This window comes from Thunnus albacares, chromosome 3, assembly GCF_914725855.1.
Source record: "Thunnus albacares chromosome 3, fThuAlb1.1, whole genome shotgun sequence".
NCBI lineage: Eukaryota > Metazoa > Chordata > Actinopteri > Scombriformes > Scombridae > Thunnus > Thunnus albacares.
The window spans coordinates 9,181,245-9,208,134 of NC_058108.1; the positions used below are offsets into that span (position 1 = coordinate 9,181,245).

Here is a 26,890-nt window from a genome sequence, read left to right on the forward strand (position 1 = left end):
ACTTCTTGTTAATGTTTCTATCATTAATCAAGTCCCTTGTTTCCCTTAGTGTTCCTTCACTGACAAAAGGGCCACAGAGTTTAAAACTTAACCCCCTCTCTAATTCAGTATGTCACTTTCTGACAAAGTTGCCTGATTACTTCATATTTTCCACTTACAGTGCAATTCTCAGTCCGACATAGATGACTAATCAACCAAATAAACTCTTTTTCTTCCCATATCAGCAAGTTGTTTTTAGCAATACATGTGATGCTTTACGCCATTGAGGTGGCTTTACATTTTCCACACAATTTTACTGTGTTTTTTGATACACCAACCAGGAGTAGCACTCCTAATTTCATTGTTTCTACAACACAATGACAATTTAGGCTTTTTACAGTTCAACAACAGCAAATAATCAAATAAATCTGAATGTGTCGGGACTGAAAAACATAATTCAATCCAGTGTGTTATAGTGTTCAAAGGGGTTTCCACACTACTACAGTGACTTGAGTTTCTAATACCTTGGATTTGAGTTTAGTGAAGATCTTGAAATCATGGCAATTATCTGAGCGTTGCTAGTCTCAGTTTGCACAAACAGACACCATGTGGTCAGACGACTGGTGGTTTGGGATGTGGGGAAAATCAGGGGGGAAAGAACGAGCTAAAAAGGAGGTAAGGGGCAGTGAGTGAAAGTGGGAGGAGTGTGTCTGGGTGTGGGACTGTCATCCCATTGAGGGGAGTAGCTGTGGTGTTTTGATCGAGATCCAGCAGATGTGGGAGAGAAGAAGAGGGGTGTGAGTGAGAGAGAGAAAGAGAGAGAGAGAGAGAGAGAGAAATATTTCCACCCACCCAACAAGGAGACACACTCATAAACAGCAGGCAGACGGAGAGAGAGTCAGAAAGACATAGGATCTCAGGGCAGCAGTCGTTCACACAGCAAGGCAGACAGAAACAGAGTTTCATTGAGAGAAGATGTTTTATTAAAGGGGAGGAAAAGTCACACAGAGATACTCAAACACTCGCACACTAATAAACACAGAGTGTGCCACCCAGACAGACAAGCAGGAACAGGCTAAATCCAAGAAATACTACCATTAGCTAGAGAGGAAAAGTCTGAGAAGGACACACGCTGCACTCTTTATCCCAACTCACACATACACAGAGAACACACTGGTCCTGAGTGTGCTGCCCAGTGTGAGGAGTTCAACCCCAACAAGTGGAGCATCAGGGAGGAAGGAGCAAGCGAGTGGATGGATGCCTTTTGCAGACTCAGTGGCCTGGACCCTCTGTGGGTGAGTTTGAGATGCGTTCACTGACCCTGAACTCTCATTTCTTGATCTAAAACCATCTCCAGATCAGATATAAAGAGTTGGATTAAAAACAGACTCAGACTGACTGAGTCTGTTTTTAATGTTGCATAATACATGTTCATTTGATAGGCCAACACAGTAGTCATGTCTATCAGTTACTAAATAATCATGTTTTTGTCTTTCTGAGGCTGAATGATGAGCATCCACTGTTGTTTATGGAAATTTAGACGCATAACACAATAAGATCATTTTGATCTTTCGCTTACTTGCACTTATTAAACGGTTTAATCCAGAAAATAATTAATGTCATTAGCTTTAGTCACACTAGCCATTAACTATGCGGTTCATTAGCATTAAAAACATTTTTTGAAGATCAGACCCAGATTTTGACTAAATAATAGAATGAGAAATAACAAGCATGTGTGATTGTGCATATAGGAGAAAGAGGTGAGCCATGTGGCTACTTAAAAAGTTAGCACTCAGCAGCTCAGGAAGGAAAACACTGAAGCACACACTGACCTTCTCAGTTTGCAGCCTGTATATACGTGAGTGCCTTTGAAATCCAATCTAATGCGAGTCTTAGTGAGAGAATGACCTTTTGATGAGTGTCAGAGTTGCATTTACCGTCACTCTGCTCTGTGATTCAGCACAATGAGATGCTAAGATCTGTCACACTGAGTGAGCTGCTGTTGTTGGAAAGGCTCTCGTCTTGTATATTAGCAAACCTCCACATTCTGTATCTTAGCTCGAAAGAAGAAGAATGGCTGCAATCCAGCTGGCATGCCAATATTATTGAATGTGCTCAGTCCCCACTAGCCTTTATTCCCACTCTTCCCCTCTCTCACTCTCTGTCTCTGTTTCTCATTACAGCTCTTTCTCAGTTTTTGCTCCTGCAAACCCTCAAAAAGAACAACAGCCATGAAACTTTGTTGACAAAGTAAAGTGTGTGTCACTTCATGCAGCCCTCTTTGCAGTGAAAGTTCAAAGTAAAGATATAAGGCCTAATGTTCTTAGCTAGAGAACATCCATCATAAAGAATGGAGGATGTTTTAACAGATGTTTTTGTCTCATACTGGCTGCAAAGTACCCTTCAGTTATTAACTGTAGTAATCAACCTTCCAAATACTTCTGAAATTGCCTCATTGGCAACGCATTGGTCATAGCCCTGGGGTAGCGATGGGGGTTTATGTGCTAAACTGAACATGCACAATCCAGCTCAGCAGCAGAGGTCTGATCCAGAAACACCTAGCTTGCAAGCTCTTTAGGATGGACAAATTTGAAAGGGGCCAATTTAGGAGCTAGCATTGTGTTTAGTTTCATTTCTCTTTAAATAAACCCATCCTGTAATTTGAAAAACAGAACAAAGCCTGGATGAAACTGGTAGGACAGTGGTCGACGCACCCTAAAATTACAGTTACCTTAGTTTATCGATGCCACATACTCAGATAATGCAGTTTTCAAAACCTGACATAAAAATCTGTTTTGGCTCACAATCCAGTGCAAGATTTGATCATTTCAGCCAATTATTAGCTCATGAATTGCATTACAAGGGGGTTTTGGGCACTGAATTGGTCTATCAAATCAACAGGATGTAAAAAGGACATTAAGCAGATTTGCAGTACAGTAAAAGTCTCTATTCTCTGGTTTCACATCACTGTGTTTGTCAGATAAAAATAGATCCAAGCTTTTGGCATCTACTAGTTTACTGTAACCACTTCAGCCAAGGGTGACACACGGGATAAATACTGAGCAAATGCACAAGAAAAAGCTTAGAGTGTGTTTGACAAGTTGGATTTCATACATAAAAGCGCTCTGTTTATCTGGCTGCCATTGACCACAGGAGTCAGAAGGGTCTGTGAAAGCAGCCTCCCACTCACTGACTCTGAAGAGATTTATCACTTAAATGGACTCTGGTACATCAGTGTGCACAGAGACCACTAGTAAACAGTACGTGCAGAAAGGTGCTTTCATTACATAACCCTAACCACTTATGTTATGAGGATTTATGTGAGAATATTACTTTTGTGACTCTGAGGTGAGGTAGTCAAAGATGCGTACCAGCTTTGATTTAAACTGGAACAGGTAGCCTACAGTCAGAGCGTGATTCAGACACTGGTGGCTCCGGAGGCGATAAACTGTAGCGATTGATGGTAAACTTGAATTAATCACTATCCATGTTGGGACATGCCTCTCCGTGCTGCAGCATCTACCTGTGAAAGTCTGAGTGAGTCTCACCTGCTCCAGTTCACTGGCAAGACTGTGGCTGTACAATCATTATGTAATGATTCTGCAGCTGCCACCAATTGTGGCCACTTTCCCTTATCCCAGTTGGGAGTCTACCAGCAGGGTTAGACTGCTAGAAGCTTTAAACCACTTCCTGTGTGGTGACTCCGCAGGGCAGTCTCGTAAGCGAAGCCAGACACCCTGCCCCTCATTAGACTAGTGAGGTGATAAACAAGGGAAGCAAGACAACAACAAGCCATTTAGCTATTTTTTTACACAAACAACCTATCCTGGTTCTGCTGCTATTACATAATCTCAAAACATTTGGCTGCATTTCTCCGACACACCTCATCTGAACTGACTTTTATTGTTTATAGGCGTTCATTATTAGTATAATTTTTGACCTCGCAATTTAATGTGTTGACAGTTTACTTTGTCCTACTCCAATTAGGAAATAAACCAGAGACATGGTCAGAAAAAAAATCCAAAGGCTGACCCAGCTTTTTAGAAACAGAAGGCTTCTTCCAAGTCACACTGTCAGGCATCGGCACACACACATATTCTGTTGACTCGCTGTGGTTTCACTCTCCACTGCCTTGACAGATGAAACGTATGACCTGCACGTGCACAGACTGTCAGATGATGAATATAATCTCACAGTTTAATCTACATTTTTGACTTTTAGGTATATTCTCTTGACCTGAACTTTCTTATTTTCTCTCTATTGCAGGACTGGAACCGTACATGGTACACAGCTAACCCAGACCTGACCCAGTGTTTTCAGAACACAATCCTGGTGTGGGTCCCATGTGTCTATCTCTGGTTGCTGGCTCCCTTCTACTGCCTTCACCTCTACTGCCATGACCGCGGACGCATTCAAATGTCCTGCCTCTGCACCGCCAAGATGGTGAGACTTCACACTGTTTGACTGATCTTTGACTGAAAGCAGACACAAAGGCAGTACATCTCTTAATATGAACTCAAATATACTTGCAAATCTGAATGCAGTCTCCTGTTATCTGCCTGTCCTGCTCAGGTGCTGGGTTTCCTGCTGGCCTCCTTTGGCTTCGTGGAGTTCTTCTACATCCTGCTAGAGCGGAGCCAGGAGATTGAGCATCACATGGTCTTCCTACTCAGCCCCATCATACGCAGCATGACTGTGGTAAATATTGAGGATCTTTCTTGAATTTAACTTAATTCCCCCTCATTTGTTTGTTAGGCGCTTTCCATCCAAATAGAGAATTATTCCACACAAATGTGCAGAGTTTTTGTATGGAAAAAGCTTTAACTATTGAGCTATGCCACTGATTCATAGCCCAAAACACACATCTGACATTCTTCCAGCATTGCTCCAGGCAACAGGAAGGTTTTGGGAATATTTCAGCCTACGTCCTGCTGGCTCACATGTCGATGTGCAGACACATGAAAGAATATATAGTGTATGCACCGTATGTTGGCCAGACACTGAGGTGCAAAGCTGCACAACCAGGGATAGATTTATCATGTTGCAGGCAATGCAAATATCACAGTAGCCTGTAAACACAGCCTGTATTTGACCATCACTCATCAGTGCGCAGAGCACTTATGTACTGACATCAATTACTATTTGATGTGGAGTCAGTATGAGCAAAGTTTAAATGCAATGAAAAATGTGATGGTTAGGTGCTGCAATGTCATAAAGAAATGTTTTTTCTTATATGACGCTTATTTTTTCTGTTGGCTAATATTCAGAATAGCCTTTCAGAGGTATATTTTACAGATTTCATTCATAGCCAACCAGCTGTAATAAGCTGTGAGCATTGACTCACTCAGGAACATCAAGTGGACGGTCAGTGTTTGTCCAGTCAAGACCTTGCAAGTTATAGTTGATGAAAAACACAAAACCGCCAAATACAAGGTAATGACACAGAAATGTAGCTGTTACATTTCTGTGTCATTACATAGAAAGGCTGAGCCTATACAGTACATACTGTAGGCTACAGGTATGCTATTGAACTGGAAGGTGTGACGCCAACTCCTTTTTTGAGTGCCATTGCTCTGACCAAAACTGTATTTAAAGGGGACCTATTACGCTTTTCCTTATCTTCAATCATATATATAATGTTAAAATGTTGAATGTTCATGTGAAAAGTGACCAACATGTCAAATAATCTGGTAAACGTATGTAGAAGTAATCCTTGTGAGCAAAAAGCACCAGCTTCAGACTGCTCTGAAAGCTCAGTTTCCAACATTTTTTTCTACTTTCAGCCCGAGCTGACATCAACTCATGACAGATTTCTTTATATGTTCATCTGCTCCGCACACAGCGTGCAAGTTCACTACTCTGCTCCGCTAACATTATGGAGTTTTTCCATTGTTTTGGGGTAGACGAGCAAATGCACAGCAAAGTAAAATAAGTTGTTTACCTGTTGGAGGTGTGCCGGTCGTTTGCAGCTCTTCATCAAACATCATCATCATTGTGGCTCTTTCTGGGCCTTAAAGAGACATGAGCTAAGAATGCCTGTTAGAGACAGAGGCTGAACTGACAGGCTGCATAAAGGGCCAGTATAAGATAAATAAGGAACTGTGAATTATGAAAAGCTACTCTAGTGGAGTCCAAAAATAAAAATATGCTGGAAATGAGCATAATAGGTCCTCTTTAAGGTGCAACATGTTTAATTGCAAGGCCTCTGCAGAAAGGAAGAAAAAAAAGAGAAAAAATGACCATGCAATTTAACTTGGAACAAGAACCTGCAGCTCTCAATAAACAAGTGTAACAATGAAACCATACCCAAAATCAGTAGAATGGAGATCGTATGTCAGAGTCTGAAGAAACAGTTTAAACAACTCAAGTGTTTAGATCCAAATCAGTGCAAGACTAGTGCAGACTTATGCAGTCTGGATGAGATCTATAATTTTTACAAATGTTGTTTGTCTCTTCTCCCTTCAAACATCTTGAATCAAACTATAATAGCCACCCTACCTGGATCAGGGTGGGTAGGGTGGGTTACAGAACATTATTTAGAGAAGATAAGGGCTGGTGTGCAATCAGAGAAATGTTTTTCTGTGATCTGTGTTGATGGATAATGGCCTTGAACGTTTCTCAAGACATTGATCCCACTCATTTTCTGTAGATTTTAACTGATGAGTAGGAGCAAATAGAAGAGGGGTGCAGCTCACGACATGGGTGGCACAGCAAGTATAAAATGCTGTTTATCAGGAGTGATGTAAGATTTACAATGCAGCACAACAGTGCAGAGCCCAGATAGGAAGGCTTGCTTGTGTGCCCGCAGAGCCGTATAGCTTTACTCACAAAGCTTCCTCTCTCTGCAGCCTTATACAGCTCCTGCATAGTCTCACTCTCTATAGGTCAGACAGCCTTGCCCACCTGTGGTCTTTTCAGACTCCTGAGTAAATACCATACTGGCACGTGTTTGGGTAAAAATACACTGAGACGTCTCTTGTATCTAGGGATACATTTCAAAAAAGATTATTTATTTTGAGGATCATCTATCACAGCAGCAGGGCAGACAACAAACATCTACTGAACGATATAAGGGAATGTCATAATCTTTAAAATATACTTGCCAGACATATCTATATTAAAGGATATAATTTTCTAGATGTTGATTGTAGCCACCCACCACCACCCGTTCCCTGAGTGCAGGCCTGGAACACTGTGCTCTTGTTGCTCCAACCAACTTGTTGTGTTGGCCTTCAACTCAAGCTAATGTATGGGAACCCTTTTGCTCAAATCACTCAGCCCACGAATGAATCGTGGTCACTATTGATGAAAAGTCCACACATGACACTGACTATAATCAGCAATACCATGACGTAAATCTCCTATTCCTTCCCTGGCACTGCACACTTCCCATGTAATTATAAGGTAGGGTTTTGATTTGGGGCTTAGTGATGACTTAGTTCCACCCACTGACTTGTACAAACAGATGGGCTGATGGTTTACAGCAATATGGCAGAGTCAGAGCGGAAGGCTATAATAGGAGGGACCTTGCCCTCAGATACTGACCTGAGGTCAGCTTTACATTTCCTTCACTTATATTAAGATTTGGACTGAGGCTGATGCAGCCTCAATCAAAGTACCAGCAGTCAGGAACATAAAGTTCTTGCCTATAGTACTAGTATACAGTATTCAGTGCTTTCCATAGAGTTCACCTTGAGAAAAAATCTATGTGCAGTATAGAAATATAGTAGTAGAAAGGACTCCCTCGTAATAAAGAAGTAGCAGACAATTATCTGCCGACTGCAGTTTTCCTCAGCTCCAAAGAGCTTTTTAGCATCTTTCAGCTCATTGTTTTTTATTTGCCCCAAATTTACTGTTTTGGTTCAGTATCTCTGCTTTCATCAAGCTAATTTCCAGCAGCAGCAGACAGCTGTTTGCAGAAAAAGCTCTAATAAACTCAGTGACATTCAATTCAGGTGGACTGGAGAATCTAAATTCCCCATGGGTATGAAAAAGTGTCTATCTACATTCATTCCTTGATGGACTGGCAAGCTGTTCCCCAGACTTCTTCTTGATGTCTGCGGAGATACGTGACAACTCCCTTGAAAACTCCCTTGAAAACTCTCATTTCTTCTTTTTCAGGGAAAAAGAAGAAATGAAAAGAATAAATAATCATTGTGTCAACACACAAAATGTATGAGAATTCTGGATGTTGTTAATATCAACAGGGCAGATAAAGATGTTCACCCTCTGCACACATCTGCCCATAAAGTATATCAGGTTGTTGATGTGAAAATCTTTCTTATAATGGTTCAACGGCAGATACATGACTCCTCTGAGGACGAACAGGCAGCCATGTCCAAATACTGAATCATTCCTATTTTTGAGAAAACTTCACAGTGTAGAGGTTTCTTTGAGGAAAGTATAAAATGAAATTAAGCAATAGCAATATGAGGAGGGCTTGCAGCATACTGTACATATGTCACTTTTTATAGGAATAGGAAGTCAGCCAGATCCCATCTGTGTCTGCGGCCAGGGAAATCCCAGAAACTCAAGTTCTTTTCTCGAAACCACCATCGGCTGCATTAGATCTGACTAAATCTTCTATGCTCTGTTGAAAACATTGGCAGTGACATCTGCAGCTAATACAGGAGAAATAGCGCTTTATTTTCTTCAATTGAATTAAAATGATGTAGCACTAAGTGGCTACTTGGAATGAAGTTTTTCCCACAGCAGCTTATATAAAATCATCAGTCTTCCATAAAAAGAAAAACGCTTGGCTTGCAGTTTGTTTTGGTTGGTTTAGAACTGATTGTAACTATAATGTAAAGCTCATTGATATATAAATAAGATTTGAGTTCAAAAAGAAGTTCATGCTTCAAATTCTTTTCTTTCTGTCTTTGTTGTCAAAGGAGTTGCTCCAAGCTGTTCATAATTGTGGCGCCAGAGATTGGAGTTTTGGCTCTCTGCTTTCTGGGACAGAATGGTTTCTGCTACTCACAAGTGAATTCTTAAATTAAGTCTTTCTTCTGTTTCTGTCTAGATCCTGACCTTATGCATCATCCAGTTGGAAAGAATCAGAGGCTGCCGTTCCTCTATATTCCTCTTCCTGTTCTGGGTCTTGGCTGTTGTTTGCTCCCTGGTGCCTCTCAGAGCGAAGATCCAGCTGGCCATGGATGAGGTATGCTTATCCTACTAATTAATAAGGAATATTAATATCATACCGTTTAATATGAATATTTTTACCCTATCCTACATGTTAATGTATGATGCCATATCTTCCAAGCTTCCAAAAGCGCAACCATCCTCTTCATGAAAATCAAGTCACAGCGAAAATGAATGTGGTTGTCAGGCATGAACTCAGTGAACCTACAGTGTCAAAACACCATGCAGGGATATCTAATCAGGTCTAGTCCTACCCATAGTCTAGACACACGACTCCAGCAGCACAGCTTGAGATATACCCTGTGTCAGCAAAGAGTTTCTATTTCATCTCCAAATTTTAACCAAGGTAACCTAAAGTTAACCAAGTGTTGGAGGATGACACTGCCAATTCTGGTCAAGCCTGTGTGTGTTTAAGTTTTCCTTTTCTTCCTGTGTCTTCTGTCAGACACTGCAATCATTGTTGTATGGGGTAAGTTTCTATTTAAGCGCATGTAGCCGTGGGGCCGTTGCGTTTGCATTTCTATAAAAACACACAAACACGCACACATCCATATTTCTGTTTTATCGTCCTCAGCGTGACATTCCCACACTGCTTGGGGGAGAATAATGATGGCCCTGGGATAAATGCTGGTGAGACATGGCAGCCCAGGGTCAGACCAGAGGAACGTCAGCGCTGTGTTTATGGGCCTACACTGCTGTAAACACAGCCAGATGGAAATCTATGCATCCACACATAATGCGAGGCCATTTGGAATTTAGACACAGATGTTTTCATTTCATACAACCGCACACGTGCTCATAGGATGCACACGTGACCACAGATATATTTCTTCCCCACATTGTTTCTCTGCATATTGATGAACTTAATTCATATGCCTGGACCATGCCTGGTCATGGAAGTCAACACATCAGGTTTTAATTGAACTTCTGGAGATGATTAAGATAACTATGAAGTTCATGAGATGGAACAAGCACTACTTACTGCATCCTAAAACCAATAATAAAAAGGAAGTCACTCAAAAACTACTGATGAGACACCTGTTGAAGGAATAGTTTGATATTTTGGGAAATACACTCATTTGCTTTCTTGCTGAGTGTTTGGTGAGAGGGTCGATACCACTCTTATGTCTGTACAGTAAATACAAAGCCACTACTAGCAACCAGTTAGCTTAGCTTAGCACAAAGACTGGAAACTGGATAGATAAGATGTACTTTATTGATCCCAAATTATGAAATTCTTCTGTTATCCAGGCATTGCACAGGACAGTAAATACTCAGTAAATATACATATCAACACTAGAATAGAGACATGTATGCCTATAGAGAAAAAAATACAACAAATAAACAACGTAAACACAATATAAATAATATACACTAATACACTATATTAAATATAAAATATAAACATAAGATAACATAGTATATACATTAGACAAGTGTGCAAAGTGTGTAAAGATGTTCAAATTCATTATGATCACAGTTATTGAAGGAGCAAAACAGAGTGGAGTTTGGTTCAGACAGAAACTATAAAGCTGAGAGTTCTCTGTTAGACAGAGGTGAGGGGTTGTACGGTGTTACTGCTTTGGGCATGAAAGATTTCCTGCATTGGTCCTTGTGACAGCGAAGCTGAACAAACCTGTTAGAGAGAGTGCTCCGCTGTCTGTCCAGTAGGTGTTGGAGAGGGTGGTCAGGATTATCCATAATGGATAACAGTTTGTTCAGTGTCCTCCTCTCCAGCACAACTTCAAATGTGTCTGGTTTACAGCTAAATATGGAGCCGGCTTTCTTAATCAGTTTAAGTCTGTTGGTGTGGCTGGCTCCAATGCTGCTCCCCCAGCAGACTACAGAGAAGTACAGTGCACTGGTCAGAACAGACTGGTAGAAGATTTGTGTTGTAAACTCCTCAGTTTTCCCCAGTCCCCAGACCTGAAGGCTTTCTTCTTCTAATTTAGAAGAAAAAAAGAAACACAAAATGCTGCACTCACAGTATTCCTTCTGGGTCTTGATCAGCACATTGAGCTCGTCCATCTTATAGCCCAGTAGGGAAAACAGCTAGTCTGGCTCTGTACAAAAGTATCAAAATCTGCCTACCAGCACCTCTAAAGCTCACAAATTAACACTCATTTGCTTCACCTGTACATAAATCTGTACCTTTGGTCAGAGCCAGGCTAACTTCTCTTCTCATATTTACTGTACAGACACAACATTTAACCCTTCACAAGAAAGCAAAGTGTATTTCCCAAAATGTCAAACTATTTCTTTAATATCTATACAGTTGCAATACAAACAGTTCATGATTATGTACCTGGGTCCCATCATCAGTTTAAAACTGAAATGGAACTCACATGCACAAGAAAAATTTATGAGGATACACCGAAGACAAATATACCTCCTCCCAATAAACATATATTACATCCATACATACATTATATCAATTTATGATTTCTAGGCTGGTATTGTTCAAGCTCTCTTTCTCTAACTCTAAAACTTTCCATTCCCCATCTCATCCTTTCCCCATTTGTCCCAACCAGAATAATTTTTTTGAACTTCAAATTTTAATGATTTTCAGTATATTTGACAGGTGTTTTTGTTTATGTGTTCATATTACAGTATGTGTTGTATAATGTTTTACTAATATAAAAGTTTTCTTCTTTGGAAGCATTAACAAATTCAGTGACCCCTTATAATAGACAAACCAGGTGAAAGAACAAAAGTTACACAGCGCAGCTCAATAGTTTTCCTGTGACTAGTGTGACAGCTCACATTTACATATCGTACTGAAACATTTTCTAAATATTTATAAAGAAAGTGTCTAATTCGCATCACAGTGTTGAAGGCTTGAGTTGACAGAGTTCATGTTTGTGGACCCTTGGCCATTCTTAGTTGCTTGACCTACATTTTTCTCACCCACTCTCCGACCATCCTGACCCTGTTTTTCACTGTGTGGCCGGATCCATTTGGCCCCTTCATATCGCCTTTCTGGGCACAACACCGCACTTTTCAGAGAAAATTGTTTTACTGTTTACCATGGCTCTGACTTTCAAGCATACCCGTACTGCTGCACAACGGACTGGCTATGGCAGTGGTGTTGACCCAGTAGTAAACAATACCTCTGCCAAAACCCACAATTTCTGTATGTCAAGAATAACATGCAAGTCCCACATTTCACAAAAGTCGACTCTGAGTGGTTAATATCGCAGCTGCTCCCTTGATTGAAAGTAAGCGTGCTGGTTTGTAAAACCACAATCTCCCTATTTACAGATACGGGCTCTTAGCGTGACTGAGAGGCAGTTTTTAACTATCGTTTCATTTATATAAAGTACACCATTAAAGACTTTGGGTTTTCACCCCAATGTGGCTTAAAGGTCCAAAATACACTTTATTGTGTCTGTGATCTTAGTGTATAAACCATATCCTCTGCTATACAATGTGTAAGCATGGGAAACATAACATAATGATTTGAGTGCTGTGACTGTTGTGAAACTGCACACAAAGCCACAGTGCAGATGAATGGCACTGTATACCACAGGATGTTGAGTGATTTGTTAAGCAATGCTGAAAGAAATGAAGCAACTAAAAGACGTTTTGATCCTATTGAAAAACCTTATGTCTTGATGTAAGAACAATGTTATTTTTCTGTGACACGCGCTTGACCACAAAGCCAATTAATTTTGTCACCGGTTTAAAATAAAAGACTGACTTGCAAAACTTGTCTGGAATAGATTAAATCGAATAAACTCAAACAACTCTGTCACTTTTTTAGCCTTTTAGCAGTCTCTTTAGCCTGTGTTTTCTTTTTCCACAGGGCATCACCTCTGATATTGTTCGATACCTCGCCTTCTTCTCTTACTTCACCATCCAACTGGCTCAGCTCTTCCTGTGCTGTTTTGCTGACCAACCTCCAGAGGGAAAACCCGTCTTGGAAAAGGTAAGCAGAGGAGAATGTATCCCACTTCCGTCAAAACGTCCACTCCAATCCAATACCCAGGAAAGAAAATGCCTGACCAGTTATCTTGTGGTTTTCAACTTTTGTTGTAAGGGCACTCTCCCTTTTGGAGGAAATGATGTGATTCACCTCCTCCTTCCTTCCTCTCCCACTCTCACTTTACCGCTTTGGCTTCCTATGAGGAGAGTGTGAATGAGCCTGTGTGTGCTTGCTGTTGTTTTCCCTGCATACCGTGAACACGAGTCACTCACTTCAGTGTTGGATAACATAATAACCACTGCTTAGTGTCTGTGACCACACAACAGCAAAGCTATTACTTAATACAAATCCACATCTCACTGTCTCATCAATCATGAGGCTGACAAAACATTTTCAAGCTCAAAATAGCAAGCGGATACAGAGCAGCTGACAGGTGAATGAAAATGAGCTTCTAATCAATCAAACCGCCATGTGATGTCATATTTCCTTGGTGATAAACAATCAAAATAGCTGGAAAAGTCCCTTACGAATTCTTGGCCGGTGGCAAGGAGGCTGAGGATACATAAGCCACAGTCTGGTGTGGTGGACACACCCATTGGTTGCTCCCTGGTGTGTCCTCTTCTTCCCCCACCTCCTCCGCCTCTCTGCCCCACGCTCTGGTTAGAGTTACTCACAGGAAGAGAGGAAGCGAGGGGAGGATAAGGAGCAAGAGTGCGGGTAATGAAGAGAGCAAACACCCTGGTGAGGGGGTGGCAGGGTGGATGCGTGAGAGAACAAACTTTTTTGTGTGTCTGCGTGTTTGTATCCACTGTTGGAGAGTTTGTGATGAGATATTTCCGCTCAGTCAGTACTAGAACTCAAAACGTCATCTAACCATGCGCTAACACTGAACTCTATTTATTCTGTCCTGTGGGAGTTCTCTGCTCACTATAATGGACCACCTGACTGTATCATGCTGTTTACACACATTTGCGTTAAATACACTCCTCACAAGTGCACCATTCAACCACCAATCAACCATCTAAGTGAGGCTATGTATGCTTCGAAAGCCTTTAAGTGGTGAGAGATTTACTGGGAAAACAACAGTGAGTCTGGTTTTTAATCTGTTGCAGAATCCCTGTCCCGTAAAAGATGCCTCTTTCCTGTCAAAGATCCTCTTCTGGTGGTTCACTGGGTAAGATGGTTGTTTAAAAACCCCCTCATATTTAGCCTTCAGTTGACTCACTACAGGAACAGCTTGTACTTGTTTACAATAATGATGTGTGTTTTATCGATGATCATCAGTGTGAATCATCTCTGTGCTCTCTCCTAAGGCTTGTTGTGAAAGGATACCGCACTCCACTGGCAGCAGAGGACCTGTGGACCCTGAGAGAGGAAGACACGTCACACAAGATCATCTCTGAGCTGCAAGAGGACTGGACAGCTGAATGTGCCAAAATTCAAAAGTGAGACTTCCTGATGATTGATGTCTGGTAATTTAAAGGGGAACCCCAGTGATTTAGTGTGGTGCTTCCATAATATTGAGGGACTCACAAGAGCCATACTACCTAAAGAATGATCAGAATCGAAGAAACAGAGGCCGAGACATTGTGACTTTTAGTGTCCAGCATGCGTCAAATTCCAAAAACACTACATTTCCCATAATGCAACCAATAGCATAATTTCATTGGCTCCTCTTGCCTGATGAACAACTCCTTGCCCCCAGTTTATAACACAAATGTTCTGTATTTGTAGTCAAGCCCAAACTGATAACTGATAACCCTGATGACATCATAACCCTGATGACATCATCAAGGTTATTTTTTCAGACTTTAGAAAGCTCCATCTAGAACCAAAAAGGACATTATATTCATTCATTCTTTCTATGTGTATTAGCCAGTAGCTAGCTTGAATGCACTGCAGTGGACCAATTTTCACAGGGAAACAACGACATGTGCAGCACGTGCACATGTCGTTGTTTGATGTTTCCTCTGGCTCATATGGTCTGCTATTTTAACACAGGCCTGTCATCCACTGTACTGTTTTTACTATTGTCATAGCTAACAGCCAAGAAATCAATTCCATTTTATTGCACTATGGTCAAATGACAGCATGGTGCTGTTTGATTTAATGTTTCAAGCAGAGCTTGACTTAGCTATGATTGCGGTTAATTGAAATTCTGGATGTCTCATCACCAGAGGCATTCAGGGCCAAAAATAGGTCCAAAAGAGTCCCTTAAGGACATCCAGTACCATAATGTCAAGACAAGAGCCCTGTGTCATTTTCAAGGCTTGTTAACATGATTCTTTGCTTTGAAGATTTGTCATTAAGTCTAATAACTATGTCAGGGAATAATGCTTTTTATGGCCCCTGGCGAATTCTTGAGTCAATCAGTGATGGCACGAATAACAACATTTGTTTTTATAGTCTGTTTTACATTAACGACTTGAAAGGCGCCAGCGTCATGTTGGAGCATCTCTGACACAGATGTCTTGTCTGTAACCATATGCGCTTCTCTCCCTCTGGCAGGCAGGAGAAGGCCTTGGCGTCGGGTGTGGCGCTGGGGAGCAGACTGCCAGACCAAGCTCAGCTCCTCAGGAAGCTGCAGAAGGAGCAGAGCTCTGGGTTCTTCCTGCTCAGGACACTGGCACGCAAGTTCGGTCCATACTTCCTGACTGGTACCCTGTGTATCATATTCCATGATGCCTTCATGTTCGCCATCCCCCAGGTGCTGAGGTAAGACTTAAAGGGACAGAGCACCACAACCTAAATTTGCTCTTACCATCAGGGCCATCTGGCAATAAATAGCTGCGGTGTGATTTGCCACTGTTGGGAATTATTACGTGTATCTCAACCCAGTACCATGGAGCTCAGGGATATTTGGTTTGTGGTGCCCAAAGCCCCAACATTAACATTTTTGTTTCGAAGATAATCTACAGATGTTGTAGTGACTAGTTTGCTCACTCTGTATGAAGATAGAAATCAGACAGTTGTGCTTTGATAACAAGAAGTTCTCAATAAAAGTGTTCATAAGGAGGTCTGCGGATTATCACAAGTAACCGTGTCATTATATTTGGAAAGAGATGTTGTTGTTGAGTTTGTCAAATATAACTTTTTCAGTGTTCTGAGTCCCACAAACCAAATGGCATTGGATGCACTGTATTAAGGAAAGCTGCAGCCAGTATTTCCAAACCTCAAGTCACACCGAAATCACCTGGATGGACAGCAATCCAGGCTAGAATAAAAATAGGTTTTATTGTGTTTTTTGGAGATGAACTGTCCAATTCAATTTGGAGATTTAAGTGAAAGAGATTTTATTTTCTTGGTATGATCATTCAAAGAAACATGTCATCTATCTATCTTTAATGATTTGTGACATCGACAACCAAACAACAACAGAAGCTGGCAGCAGTGAAAGCAGGTCATGGCGAACCGCCAACCGCCACACCATTCCACCCGCCAGACTGGAATGTTGTTGTTGATGCACAACACAGAATCAGTGCAAGTGTTAATTACGGTCATGGAGCTGTGAGCAAGAAAAGTAGACGAGACCACAGTCCTCGGTGCTCCAGTATGGGGGACAGTGAGGCGCTGCAAGGCAACACGCAGAGAGGGAGAGGAGGCTCTAAATGGCAGAAATGCTGGCGGACCACAATAAGGAAGCCACTGGCCAAGTGTGAGGGCAGCCTGGCCACAAGCTGAGCACTGTTGTGCAACCCGAGCTACTTTGTGTGGACCAGTCGGCCAGCAGCCACAGCAGCGCTCAAGGCCATGCCATTGGTTTAAGGCACACAATGAAAGTAAAATAAAAAAGATTGAATGAAAAAACAGAGTAAAAAAACGTGTTGACAGAGTAAAAACCTAGCTGTGTCTGCTTTGAATTGTGTGTTTCACTACTTTCCAGGAAAAATCATACATAGAAAAAAGGTTTTGATATATTACATATAAAATTGAACACTTGCAAACAACCAAAGATCCTGATTATGTCTCAATCTTCTTCTTTTCTCCATCCACAGTCTTCTTTTGGGTTTCATGAGAGATGAGGACGCTCCATTGTGGAAAGGCTATTTCTACGCCACTCTTATGTTCCTCCTCTCCTGTCTCCAGTCCCTCTTCAACCATCAGTACATGTACACTTGCTTCACAGTGGGAATGAGGGTGAAGACAGCTGTTATGGGCTTGGTTTACAGGAAGGTGGGTAAATTTGTATCCGCGGACATGTAGCCGCTAACCTCTAGACACAATAAATTATGTCCTAAATGGCAAACACAAAAGCTTTCCCTCTTTCCAGACTGGAAAACAGTACACAGTGTATGATTAACAGCTTTTACCTAAGATGAACGATCATCTGAAATCTTTATGAGGGTTTAAAATTATATTGTACACACACAGTGCACTGAAGGCTAAAATGTCTTTGTCTCTTTTGTTGTCAATTCAGTCTTTAGTGATAAACAGTGCTGCCAGGAGGACTTGTACTGTGGGCGAGATTGTGAATCTGGTTTCAGCAGACACTCAGAAGCTCATGGACTTTGTGGTGTACTTCAACGCTGTATGGCTGGCTCCCATTGAAATTGTCCTTTGTCTCTTCTTCCTCTGGCAGGTATGTCGAAATGTAGTGTTTTCACAATGCCTCCCATTCATGCACAGCTGCATTTTAACTGAAAAGCCCTTGACACCACTTTATCTTTTTTTTTCTCTTCTTTTTTTAATTTTTAGCATCTTGGACCATCTGCTTTGGCAGGAATTGCCACGGTCATTCTCATTTTTCCACTGAACGGATTCATAGCAAAGAAAAGAAGCAAGCTGCAGGTAAAAGCTGTTAAAGAAATTCTTCACACTTTTACTCCATAGCCCTGACATCTGGCATGTTGGGTCAGGGATGCCACAGCTGGTTTAGATAGTGGCTGAAGAGCCGTGTGGGTGTTTGGCCTGAATGGTACATTCTCTCTTGTCCTTTTGATGTCTGCCCCATATAATGTGTTTGAAAAACAATGACAGGAAAGGGTGGGCAGTAGGAAGACATAATTTTTCATTTCTTTGGAGAAACAACAAACGGTTCTTTAAATTTGGATGCCAATTTAATCGAACTCGGTCTTGAATGCAGTGACCGCATTCCTGGTCCTTTGTTGTTTCCTTGTCATAAAAATCACTAAAATGTAACGAGCAATAAACTCTTATTGAATTAAACAAGTTCTATTATGTTCAGGAAAACTACTACAGCTGTAATGAGAGCAGACAAAGCCATGTTCACAAATGCATGTATTTGCTTTGGTCTGGTAATTGTCTTTCCACTGTGCCCCAGTTTCAGCTCAAGATAGCTTGTTCTTCAGATAATAAAACATAAAAACCTCTTTGTCTGGTCAACAGGAGATCCAGATGAAGTTCATGGATGGCCGCATCAGACTGATGAATGAGATCCTGAATGGAATAAAGATCTTGAAGTTCTATGCCTGGGAGAAGGCCTTCCTGGAGCAGGTTTTGGGATACAGAGAAAAGGAGCTCAAGGCCCTGAAGAAGTCTCAGATACTTTATTCCATCTCCATTGCATCCTTTAACTCCTCTTCATTCCTGGTAAGAGCATTGAATTGAACATGCTGGTAATATTCCTTATTTCTCCTGTTGTCAACAAATCCCATGAAAAGACCAAAACCAACAATACACTTATCATACTGAAAAGTAATGTCTGTGTTGTCCAAAACTATCAAAACACATCAGTGAGCTGAACCATTACACTGGCTGACATTCCCCTTCATTACCATGAATATGGGCACTGAAGTTTATTTTGGATCAAACCCACATACACCATTTTGCGGCCATAGATTCTCAACTCAAGCACCAAATGTATATTACTCCGCAACTAAAAATAGTCCCCAACAAATTAACTATTTACCCCTGTTTGAGTAACATTTGCTAAAAACTACAGTGCTCAGCTGTTTTAGGAAATTACTCAGCCATTTAAAAAAAATGAAACTATACTGTTCTGGCCCGTTTTTAAAGATTGCGTAGGAAAGATAGACAGTAATGAGAGACAGACTAAGCCATTGTTGCTTTTGATCTTTTTTCGTGGGATTTGTTGACAATAAGAGAAATATAGGATAACACCAGCTAATCCATCACACAAGTTTCTGCCTGCAGAGGTAACATTTTATGTCTCCACCTAGATTGCCTTTTCCATGTTTGGAGTCTACGTAATGCTCGATGACAGGAACGTCCTGGATGCACAGAAAGTTTTTGTCTCAATGGCGCTGATCAACATTCTGAAGACCCCACTTAGTCAGCTTCCATTCGCAATAAGCACAACCATGCAGGTAGGTGGCATTTTAGTTTAAATTTGATTTGTTTTCTCTACCTATGGTGCCCGATGAGGAATATTCTTATGTTCCCATGTGATGGACAAAGGTCAGAGAATTAACCACTGACTCTGTTTCAGGCTGTGGTTTCACTGAAACGTCTGGGAAAGTACCTGTGCTCAGAGGAGTTGAAAGTGGACAATGTGTCAAAGGCTCCACTTAGTTCTGGTAAGAGCTCCACCCATGTATAAACTATTGCATTGAATGAATAAACTATTTTACCAAGCTGTTTAACTTCAACAATTTCCAGAACTTGGTTCCCATACTGCGTGAAATCATAGGCTGTCATAATCAATATAAGCAGCCCACAAGATTTTGTTGTTTATATCTGTGGAGTACCACAGCCTTGTATGGATCATGTGCACTGTCACTTCCTGGGTCCCGGGCTGGATGGTAGTCAGGGTAATTATAGTTTGTTCCCATTTAGTGGTTGAACATAAATCACAGCATGAATTCAGACATATGATTCATAGAGAAATTAAACAAAAAGTACTGCACTCTTCCGTCTGTAATCTGTCAACACTTCCTAAGACAGTTTGTGAGAAAGCAACAGCTCTGTAATTTGTATGATTAAGCAAATTCACTTGTAATTGTGCCCAGGCCACACTCTGACGAGTAACTTCAAGGGGGAATTTTGTTTTGAAAGTTTTGTTTGTCTCTCAGGTTGAAAGAACGTGTCCTGTCTTCAGTTTTCATTGCAGCTTTTGTTCATCTAACCTTACTTTCTTTTCTTACTTAGACGGGGAGGATGTGGTGATAGAAAATGGCACTTTCAGCTGGTCTGCAGAGGGCCCTCCATGTCTTAAAAGGTATGACTAAAAAAAGAATAGAAAAACACTCAATCCCCAATAAAATCAAGAGAGACTTACTGGACAATTCATGTCTTTGTTCACAGGATCAGCATCCATGTGCCACGGGGTTCCCTCGTTGCTGTGGTTGGACATGTGGGCAGTGGAAAGTCCTCATTGTTGTCAGCCATGCTCGGGGAAACAGAGAAGAGAAGCGGCCAAGTCACTGTGAAGGTACTGAGCTTGCGTTCCATGTGCAAGGTCTATTCATAGCTTAATTTAATAAATACTGACAGTTTCTCTTTTGACATCTGTCTTCACAGGGCTCTGTGGCGTATGTGCCCCAGCAGGCCTGGATCCAGAACGCCACAGTTCAGGACAACATAATTTTTGGCCGCGAGAAGCTAAAGACATGGTACCAACGTGTGCTGGAGGCTTGCGCCCTGCTGCCCGACCTCGACATCCTACCTGCTGGAGATTCTACAGAAATTGGAGAGAAGGTATAAAAGTTGTTGTACTTTTAAAATAAATTATGTGAGATGTTGTCTTGTCTCTAAATCCTGTTATGAGTTATGTCTCAAAGTTTTCTAATAACTTTGTCCATGTAGGGACTGAATCTCTCAGGTGGACAGAAGCAGAGGGTGAGCCTGGCCAGGGCTGTCTACAGGAAGGCTGATGTATACCTGCTGGATGATCCACTGTCTGCTGTTGATGCACATGTTGGTCAACACATCTTTGACAAAGTTATTGGACCAAAAGGAGTGCTCAGAGACAAGGTAATACACGTAACAAAACCTGTAATTCAGCCTGTTCAATTCAGCTGCAAAGACTCAAAACACAGTTTCACAATACCTAAACCCTTTCCAAGAACATGACCCGCATTATTGTTATCATAATATAGAAACCAACACTTTGCTGACAACTTTGTTTTTAGAAAAGGCTCAATTTAGTGTTGGATTGTGCATACATCCTGTTTTTCTGACTCATGTCACTTGCTATACAGACCCGCGTCCTGGTGACCCATGGCATGAGCTTCCTGCCGCAAGCTGACCTCATCCTTGTCCTGGTAGATGGAGAAATCACAGAGAGTGGCTCCTACCAGGAGCTCCTAAGTCGCCATGGCGCCTTTGCTGACTTCATCCACACCTTTGCCAACACAGAGCGAAAAGAGAGTGCCATACAGAGAGGTGAGGAGTCATTTCAGCTGTAAATCCAAAACACACAGTTCTGTTTATTTCAGTTTTTGTCAGTTAGTTTAATTATTTCTATTGTACATTATATGTCATAAACATCACTTAAAAAACAAACAAGCATTTATAACTTATAATAATAAAAAAAGAAATCTCCGTCTTGTAGCTGGTTCCAGGAAGTCCAATGCTCGTCTCAGCATGGTCGATTTCATGCCGTTCTCCAGAGACTTGTCACAGGAGCAGCTCATTGGGTATGTAAACGACCCTGTGAACAGCAAAAATGTCATTAAGATATTTGGCATCCCAAGTATCTTTCTAATTAAACTGACCTCTGGCCTCTCTATATCCTCCAGGGGTGACACCACTAATACTAACCTGCAGAATATGGAGCCTGTGTCTGAAACAGACCAGGAACAGGTCCCCGAGGACTTGGGCAAGCTGATGGAGGTTGACAAGGCCCGCACTGGAAGGGTAAGATTGATTCTAAAGATTTTAAATGAGGTTCCAGTGACAGTCCGCTTCTAATAAACACACAAACTGAAAAGATAAATCTAGTTATCTTGTAAGTTTCGCAAACTGAATGGTATTTTTCATGTTTTCAACAACAGGTGAGGTTGGAGATGTACAAAAAGTACTTTAAGACCATTGGCTTGGCCATCATCGTTCCCATCGTCTTCCTGTACGCCTTTCAGCAGGGCGCCTCACTGGCCTACAACTACTGGCTCAGCATGTGGGCTGACGACCCAGTTGTTAACGGCACCCAGATTGATACAGACCTGAAACTGACCGTCTTTGGGGCACTGGGCTTTGCGCAAGGTTAGTTACCACCATAGAATTAAAAAAGAATGGAAAATGGATTTAGGTATCTCTATGAAATGTTCATTTTTTTCTGCAGTTGTTTTCTACAATATGGGAAAATGGAAGAGTATAGAATCATCCTTGGCTCTGGTTTAATCAAACATCTTTCCCGTCTCTCTTCAGGTATCGCTATCTTTGGTACGACTGTTGCTATCTCCATCTGTGGCATCATAGCCTCTCGCCACCTGCACATGGACCTGCTGATCAACGTGCTACGCTCTCCCATGTCTTTCTTCGAGTGCACACCCAGTGGCAACCTACTCAACCGCTTTGCCAAAGAGATTGATGCCATTGACTGCATGGTGCCCGATGGCTTGAAGATGATGCTGAGCTACGTCTTTAAACTCATGGAGGTCTGCATCATTGTGCTGATGGCGACGCCCTTTGCAGCCGTGATCATCCTGCCTCTTGCTTTCCTCTATGCCTTTGTCCAGGTACATTTTCTACTCAACATTTAAACTCACCACTGATGACAATGACCTTTCATTTTTTCTTTCACACAGCGTTATGTTAAAGGTGGCTTAGCAACAGCCGGGTTCCATTACAGAGTGTTATTGGAAAGCTCCCGGCTCCAAAACCAACCATGCTGATTTAGCCATTCACTTCTGTGTTTTGTTCCCTACCTGCTGACATAGATGTTACACACATTCACTATGAATTATGGGAAAACCCTGAGCGCTCCCTCTTTGGTTTCACTCATTAAAGCCGGTGTTTTACTTTTCCACTGTGGTCTACAGAGCTTCTACGTTGCCACATCCTGTCAGCTGCGGAGGCTGGAGGCTGTGAGCCGCTCACCCATATACACCCACTTCAATGAGACGGTGCAGGGTGCCAGCGTCATTCGGGCCTTTGGAGAGCAGTCCAGGTTCATTGTGCAAGCCAATGACAGGGTAGACTTCAATCAGACATCGTACTTCCCCCGATTTGTGGCCACCCGGTGAGATCATATGTGATGATTATAAAAGGCTTTAACTTAATTTACTCATTTATTTGCTCAGTTGACAATTCATGAAGAAAGGCGATGGTTCATAGAAGCAACAATTACCAATGATTGCTTACTTGGTTAAGCAAAATGACTTCAGGCTTTAATAGTGAGGACAATTGTGAAAGTGTTGAACATTTTGGAACTTGCCTGCCCACAGCTAAATCAATGTTACATCCACAGGTGGCTGGCAGTCAATCTGGAGTTCATTGGTAATGGTGTGGTATTAGCAGCTGCCATTCTCTCTGTGATGGGAAAAAACACCCTGAGCCCAGGCATAGTTGGTTTGGCTGTTTCACACTCCCTCCAGGTAAGAGGTTGTGCCCGCAAACACACACACACAGTCATACAGTAGTACTGGAGGAGTCCCAATACCCAACTGTGTAGCAACAAAGACAGTCATTTTTTATAAATTACACACCGTTGTGGGAATTCGCTCCAGTTGCATGAAGCATGAGATGATCAATGTGAAATATTAATGTATTTTTCCACAATAAGTAAATGTATTATGAGCAAAAGAGAAAAAAATAAACCTCATTGCACTGGATTTTGCAGGTTACTGGAATCCTAAGCTGGATTGTGAGAGCCTGGACCGATGTGGAAAACAATATTGTGTCTGTGGAAAGAGTAAATGAGTATGCGGAAACTGCTAAAGAGGTCAGTGTTCCAACTACATGTTAGACTTTATGCTGCTCAAGACACCAATCCAACACCATACAACCAGAGGGCTTTTATGTTCTATACTCACTCTTTGTTGTCGTCTCATACAGGCTAGTTGGAGTATAGAGGGCAGCTCCTTGCCTCAGGCCTGGCCCCAGACAGGAACTATAGAGTTCCACGACTATGGGCTGCAGTACCGTAAAGGCCTTGAGTTGGCACTGAAGGGCATTACTTTGAACATTCACGAAAGAGAAAGGGTGAGTCTTCTTGTGTTATAAAACATGTTCACCAGTCTTAACCCTGGATTTCTTAAATTGCTCTGTTCACTGTGGCTTTCACAGAACTCTGTCACATAAATTCTGACTTTAAAACAAACCTTTCCCAGGTCGGTATTGTGGGTAGGACTGGAGCTGGGAAGTCCTCACTTGCCCTGGGGATCTTCAGGATCTTAGAGGCAGCAAAGGGAAAGATCTTTATAGATGGAGTCAACATCGCAGACATTGGACTCCATGACCTCCGATCACGAATTACTATCATTCCTCAGGTACGACAGTAGTACTAACAAAGACTGAGCCCTGGCTTTTCTCACATAAACTGTTTGCAGTAGTTGCAACCCGTGGCCAATATACAAGTCATACTGAATTGTCCTGTTGCCAATGTGGTCAATTTTATGATGAATAACATCTGTTGTCCACTTTCCCAGGACCCTGTTCTGTTCTCTGGCTCCCTCCGAATGAACCTTGACCCCTTTGATACCTACACCGATGAAGAAATTTGGAGTTCATTGGAGCTCGCTCATCTCAAGAACTTTGTCTCTAATCTGCCTGACAAACTCAACCATGAATGCTCAGAGGGAGGAGAAAACCTCAGGTACAGATGAGTACACTGATATTACACATTGAAATGAACATAAACCACCACCTGTCCAGCCCAGTCAGTCACAAGAGTATTACAGATATCTGCACAGAGTTGCAGCACACATACTGTCCATAACTAAGATATGATTCTATCCTTCCTTCTCCAACTCCTCCTTGTCTGTTTAGTCTGGGTCAGCGCCAGCTAGTGTGCCTTGCCAGAGCCTTGCTGAGGAAAACCAAGATCCTGGTTTTGGATGAGGCAACAGCTGCTGTGGACCTGGAGACAGACACACTCATCCAGTCAACAATCCGCACACAGTTTGAAGACTGCACTGTCCTGACCATCGCTCACCGCCTTAACACTATCATGGACTACACTAAGTACGATACTACTTACTACACTACGCAGTCAATAAAGTATTTAGCTCAACTGGCAGCAATGTAATCAATGACAGTTTAGATAATGAATTGTTTATTGAAGTCAAGTAAAAATATGAAATATTTAATTGTTGCGGCTTCTCAAATGGGAGGATTTGCTGCTTGTATCTGTTTTATCTGTCTGGACATATTTTTGACATTTTATAAACAAAACAATTCATAAAAAATTGATTATTTTCCTTTTAAAAAATCAATTCTTAATTGCAGCCCTACAATCCACTAATTACATCTAACCACATGCTAATCACATGTCCAGCATTATCCTTCACATACATGTTACACCAGATAAATGTTGTATCTAAAACCTGTGTTCGTCCTCCTCTTTCTGCTTTACAGAGTCATTGTTATGGACAGAGGCCACATCACTGAGATGGACTCTCCAGCCAACCTCATTGCACAACGGGGACAGTTCTACCGAATGTGCCGGGAAGCTGGGCTGGTCTAGGCAGGGCCTCGTACCATGGAGCTGTTTACCTGGTGTACACATGTGGCACTGTAGTTGTGTGGATCTCCAACACATGTTGAATCAGCCATTCCAAGCTTTGTGGCAGCTCAAAACGCCTCCCCACAAGGGCATTGTCGATGAATCTCAAGAGAAGGTGCTGACCCAGTCCCTATTTGTAGGTTTATAACACACACGGACATACTGTCCTAAATCAGGAAAAGACATTGTTAACCTCAGATAATGAACATTCAACAGAAAGCTACAATGGATTGTTGAGAGTCTGCAAGCTATAAATATTGTATATAGAATAGTGGAGTCTGTTTATTCCAGGGAAGAGTTAAGCCAAAGGCTGGAATAAAACACCACAAATCTTAAGGATTTTCATTCTCTTTTTGAATGGGAATTATATTATTTTTGTAGTTTTTGTAAGTGTTATAAAGCACATGACATATTTTTTTGATGTTGTCTCAGGCTTAAATGATGATGTTTACTCACTTTTTTTAGCCTTGTGTAACAAAAAAGAGGCACTTTTGTAAATGTAAATTGATTGAAATCTATTTTGTCTTCTTGTCCCAGGAACTGGGACAGGAAATACTCTGACACACTAACCTTCAGAAGGTTCACCCCGGAAAACGTAGGGGAAGTGAGGTTTTCATAGCCTTCAAAATCTGAGCTTGAAGCTACAAATTTAGAGTTTTTATATGTCAGGGGAAAAGAGGAAAACATTAAGTGAGCCAAGACATTAGCATCCGTCCAACTATGTTGTGGCTGTTGTTTATTTCTGTCAAAGTAAACACATAAAAAGTCAATAGAGACCTTTCTGGTCAGATTTAACCTGAAGCCGGTAGTGAAAACCACCATGAATGAAGAGAATGCCTCTTCAAAACAGTGGTGATAAATCTCTGTGTGTGATTGTCTCTCTGCCTCCACCACACAACTCAGGCCATGCATATATGTGCAGAGAAAAAAGAAAGAAGTCAGTATTGTTCTTTTTACTTTGACTACCAAATTGACACTTTACTCTTGATTCAAAGAACCCAAAGAACTGAACTTTTCAAAGAGAAGAGGCATTTACTGTTTTTGTCTTACTGGTTTAGACAATATATTCAAAGAGAAACCCTATAGTTTATTTATGTCATATGACAAAATGTATTAAGTGTCCTTAAAATTCTGAGGATTGTATTATATTTATACTTTTTATAACAAGCTTGTTCATTTTTCACTGACCATTTACTGTTGATGTACTGTCTTGTTCCATACATCATGCTGGACAATAAAATGTATTTGAATCTACA

The 26,890-nt window shown here is 41.5% G+C and overlaps 1 protein-coding gene across 1 annotated transcript; it reads left to right on the plus strand.

Moving 5' to 3' along the window:
* Positions 1 to 878: 878 nt before the first annotated feature.
* Positions 879 to 26,890, plus strand: abcc6a (ATP-binding cassette, sub-family C (CFTR/MRP), member 6a). Its single transcript, XM_044346687.1, has 31 exons — positions 879 to 1,274; positions 4,246 to 4,422; positions 4,552 to 4,677; positions 9,002 to 9,139; positions 12,929 to 13,051; positions 14,161 to 14,222; positions 14,362 to 14,493; positions 15,557 to 15,763; positions 17,044 to 17,221; positions 17,466 to 17,627; positions 17,744 to 17,836; positions 18,395 to 18,598; positions 19,189 to 19,335; positions 19,458 to 19,545; positions 20,117 to 20,186; positions 20,273 to 20,399; positions 20,489 to 20,665; positions 20,774 to 20,941; positions 21,169 to 21,352; positions 21,522 to 21,606; positions 21,709 to 21,826; positions 21,964 to 22,171; positions 22,337 to 22,647; positions 22,951 to 23,150; positions 23,379 to 23,505; positions 23,751 to 23,852; positions 23,966 to 24,112; positions 24,241 to 24,399; positions 24,559 to 24,725; positions 24,899 to 25,093; positions 25,487 to 26,890. The coding sequence occupies exons 1-31, from the start codon at positions 1,233 to 1,235 to the stop codon at positions 25,593 to 25,595; spliced, it is 4,533 nt and encodes a 1,510-aa protein (XP_044202622.1). The 5' UTR covers positions 879 to 1,232; the 3' UTR covers positions 25,596 to 26,890.

What these genes read in the sequence shown, in the direction of transcription:
- abcc6a (XM_044346687.1), top strand. Translation starts at nt 1,233, where the DNA reads ATGGATGCCTTTTGCAGACTCAGTGGCCTGGACCCTCTGTGG. An exon ending in AAGGAGTGCTCAGAGACAAG is followed by an intron (nt 20,942 to 21,168) that starts GTAATACACGTA and finishes CTTGCTATACAG; the next exon opens with ACCCGCGTCCTGGTGACCCA. An exon ending in TCACAGGAGCAGCTCATTGG is followed by an intron (nt 21,607 to 21,708) that starts GTATGTAAACGA and finishes TATATCCTCCAG; the next exon opens with GGGTGACACCACTAATACTA.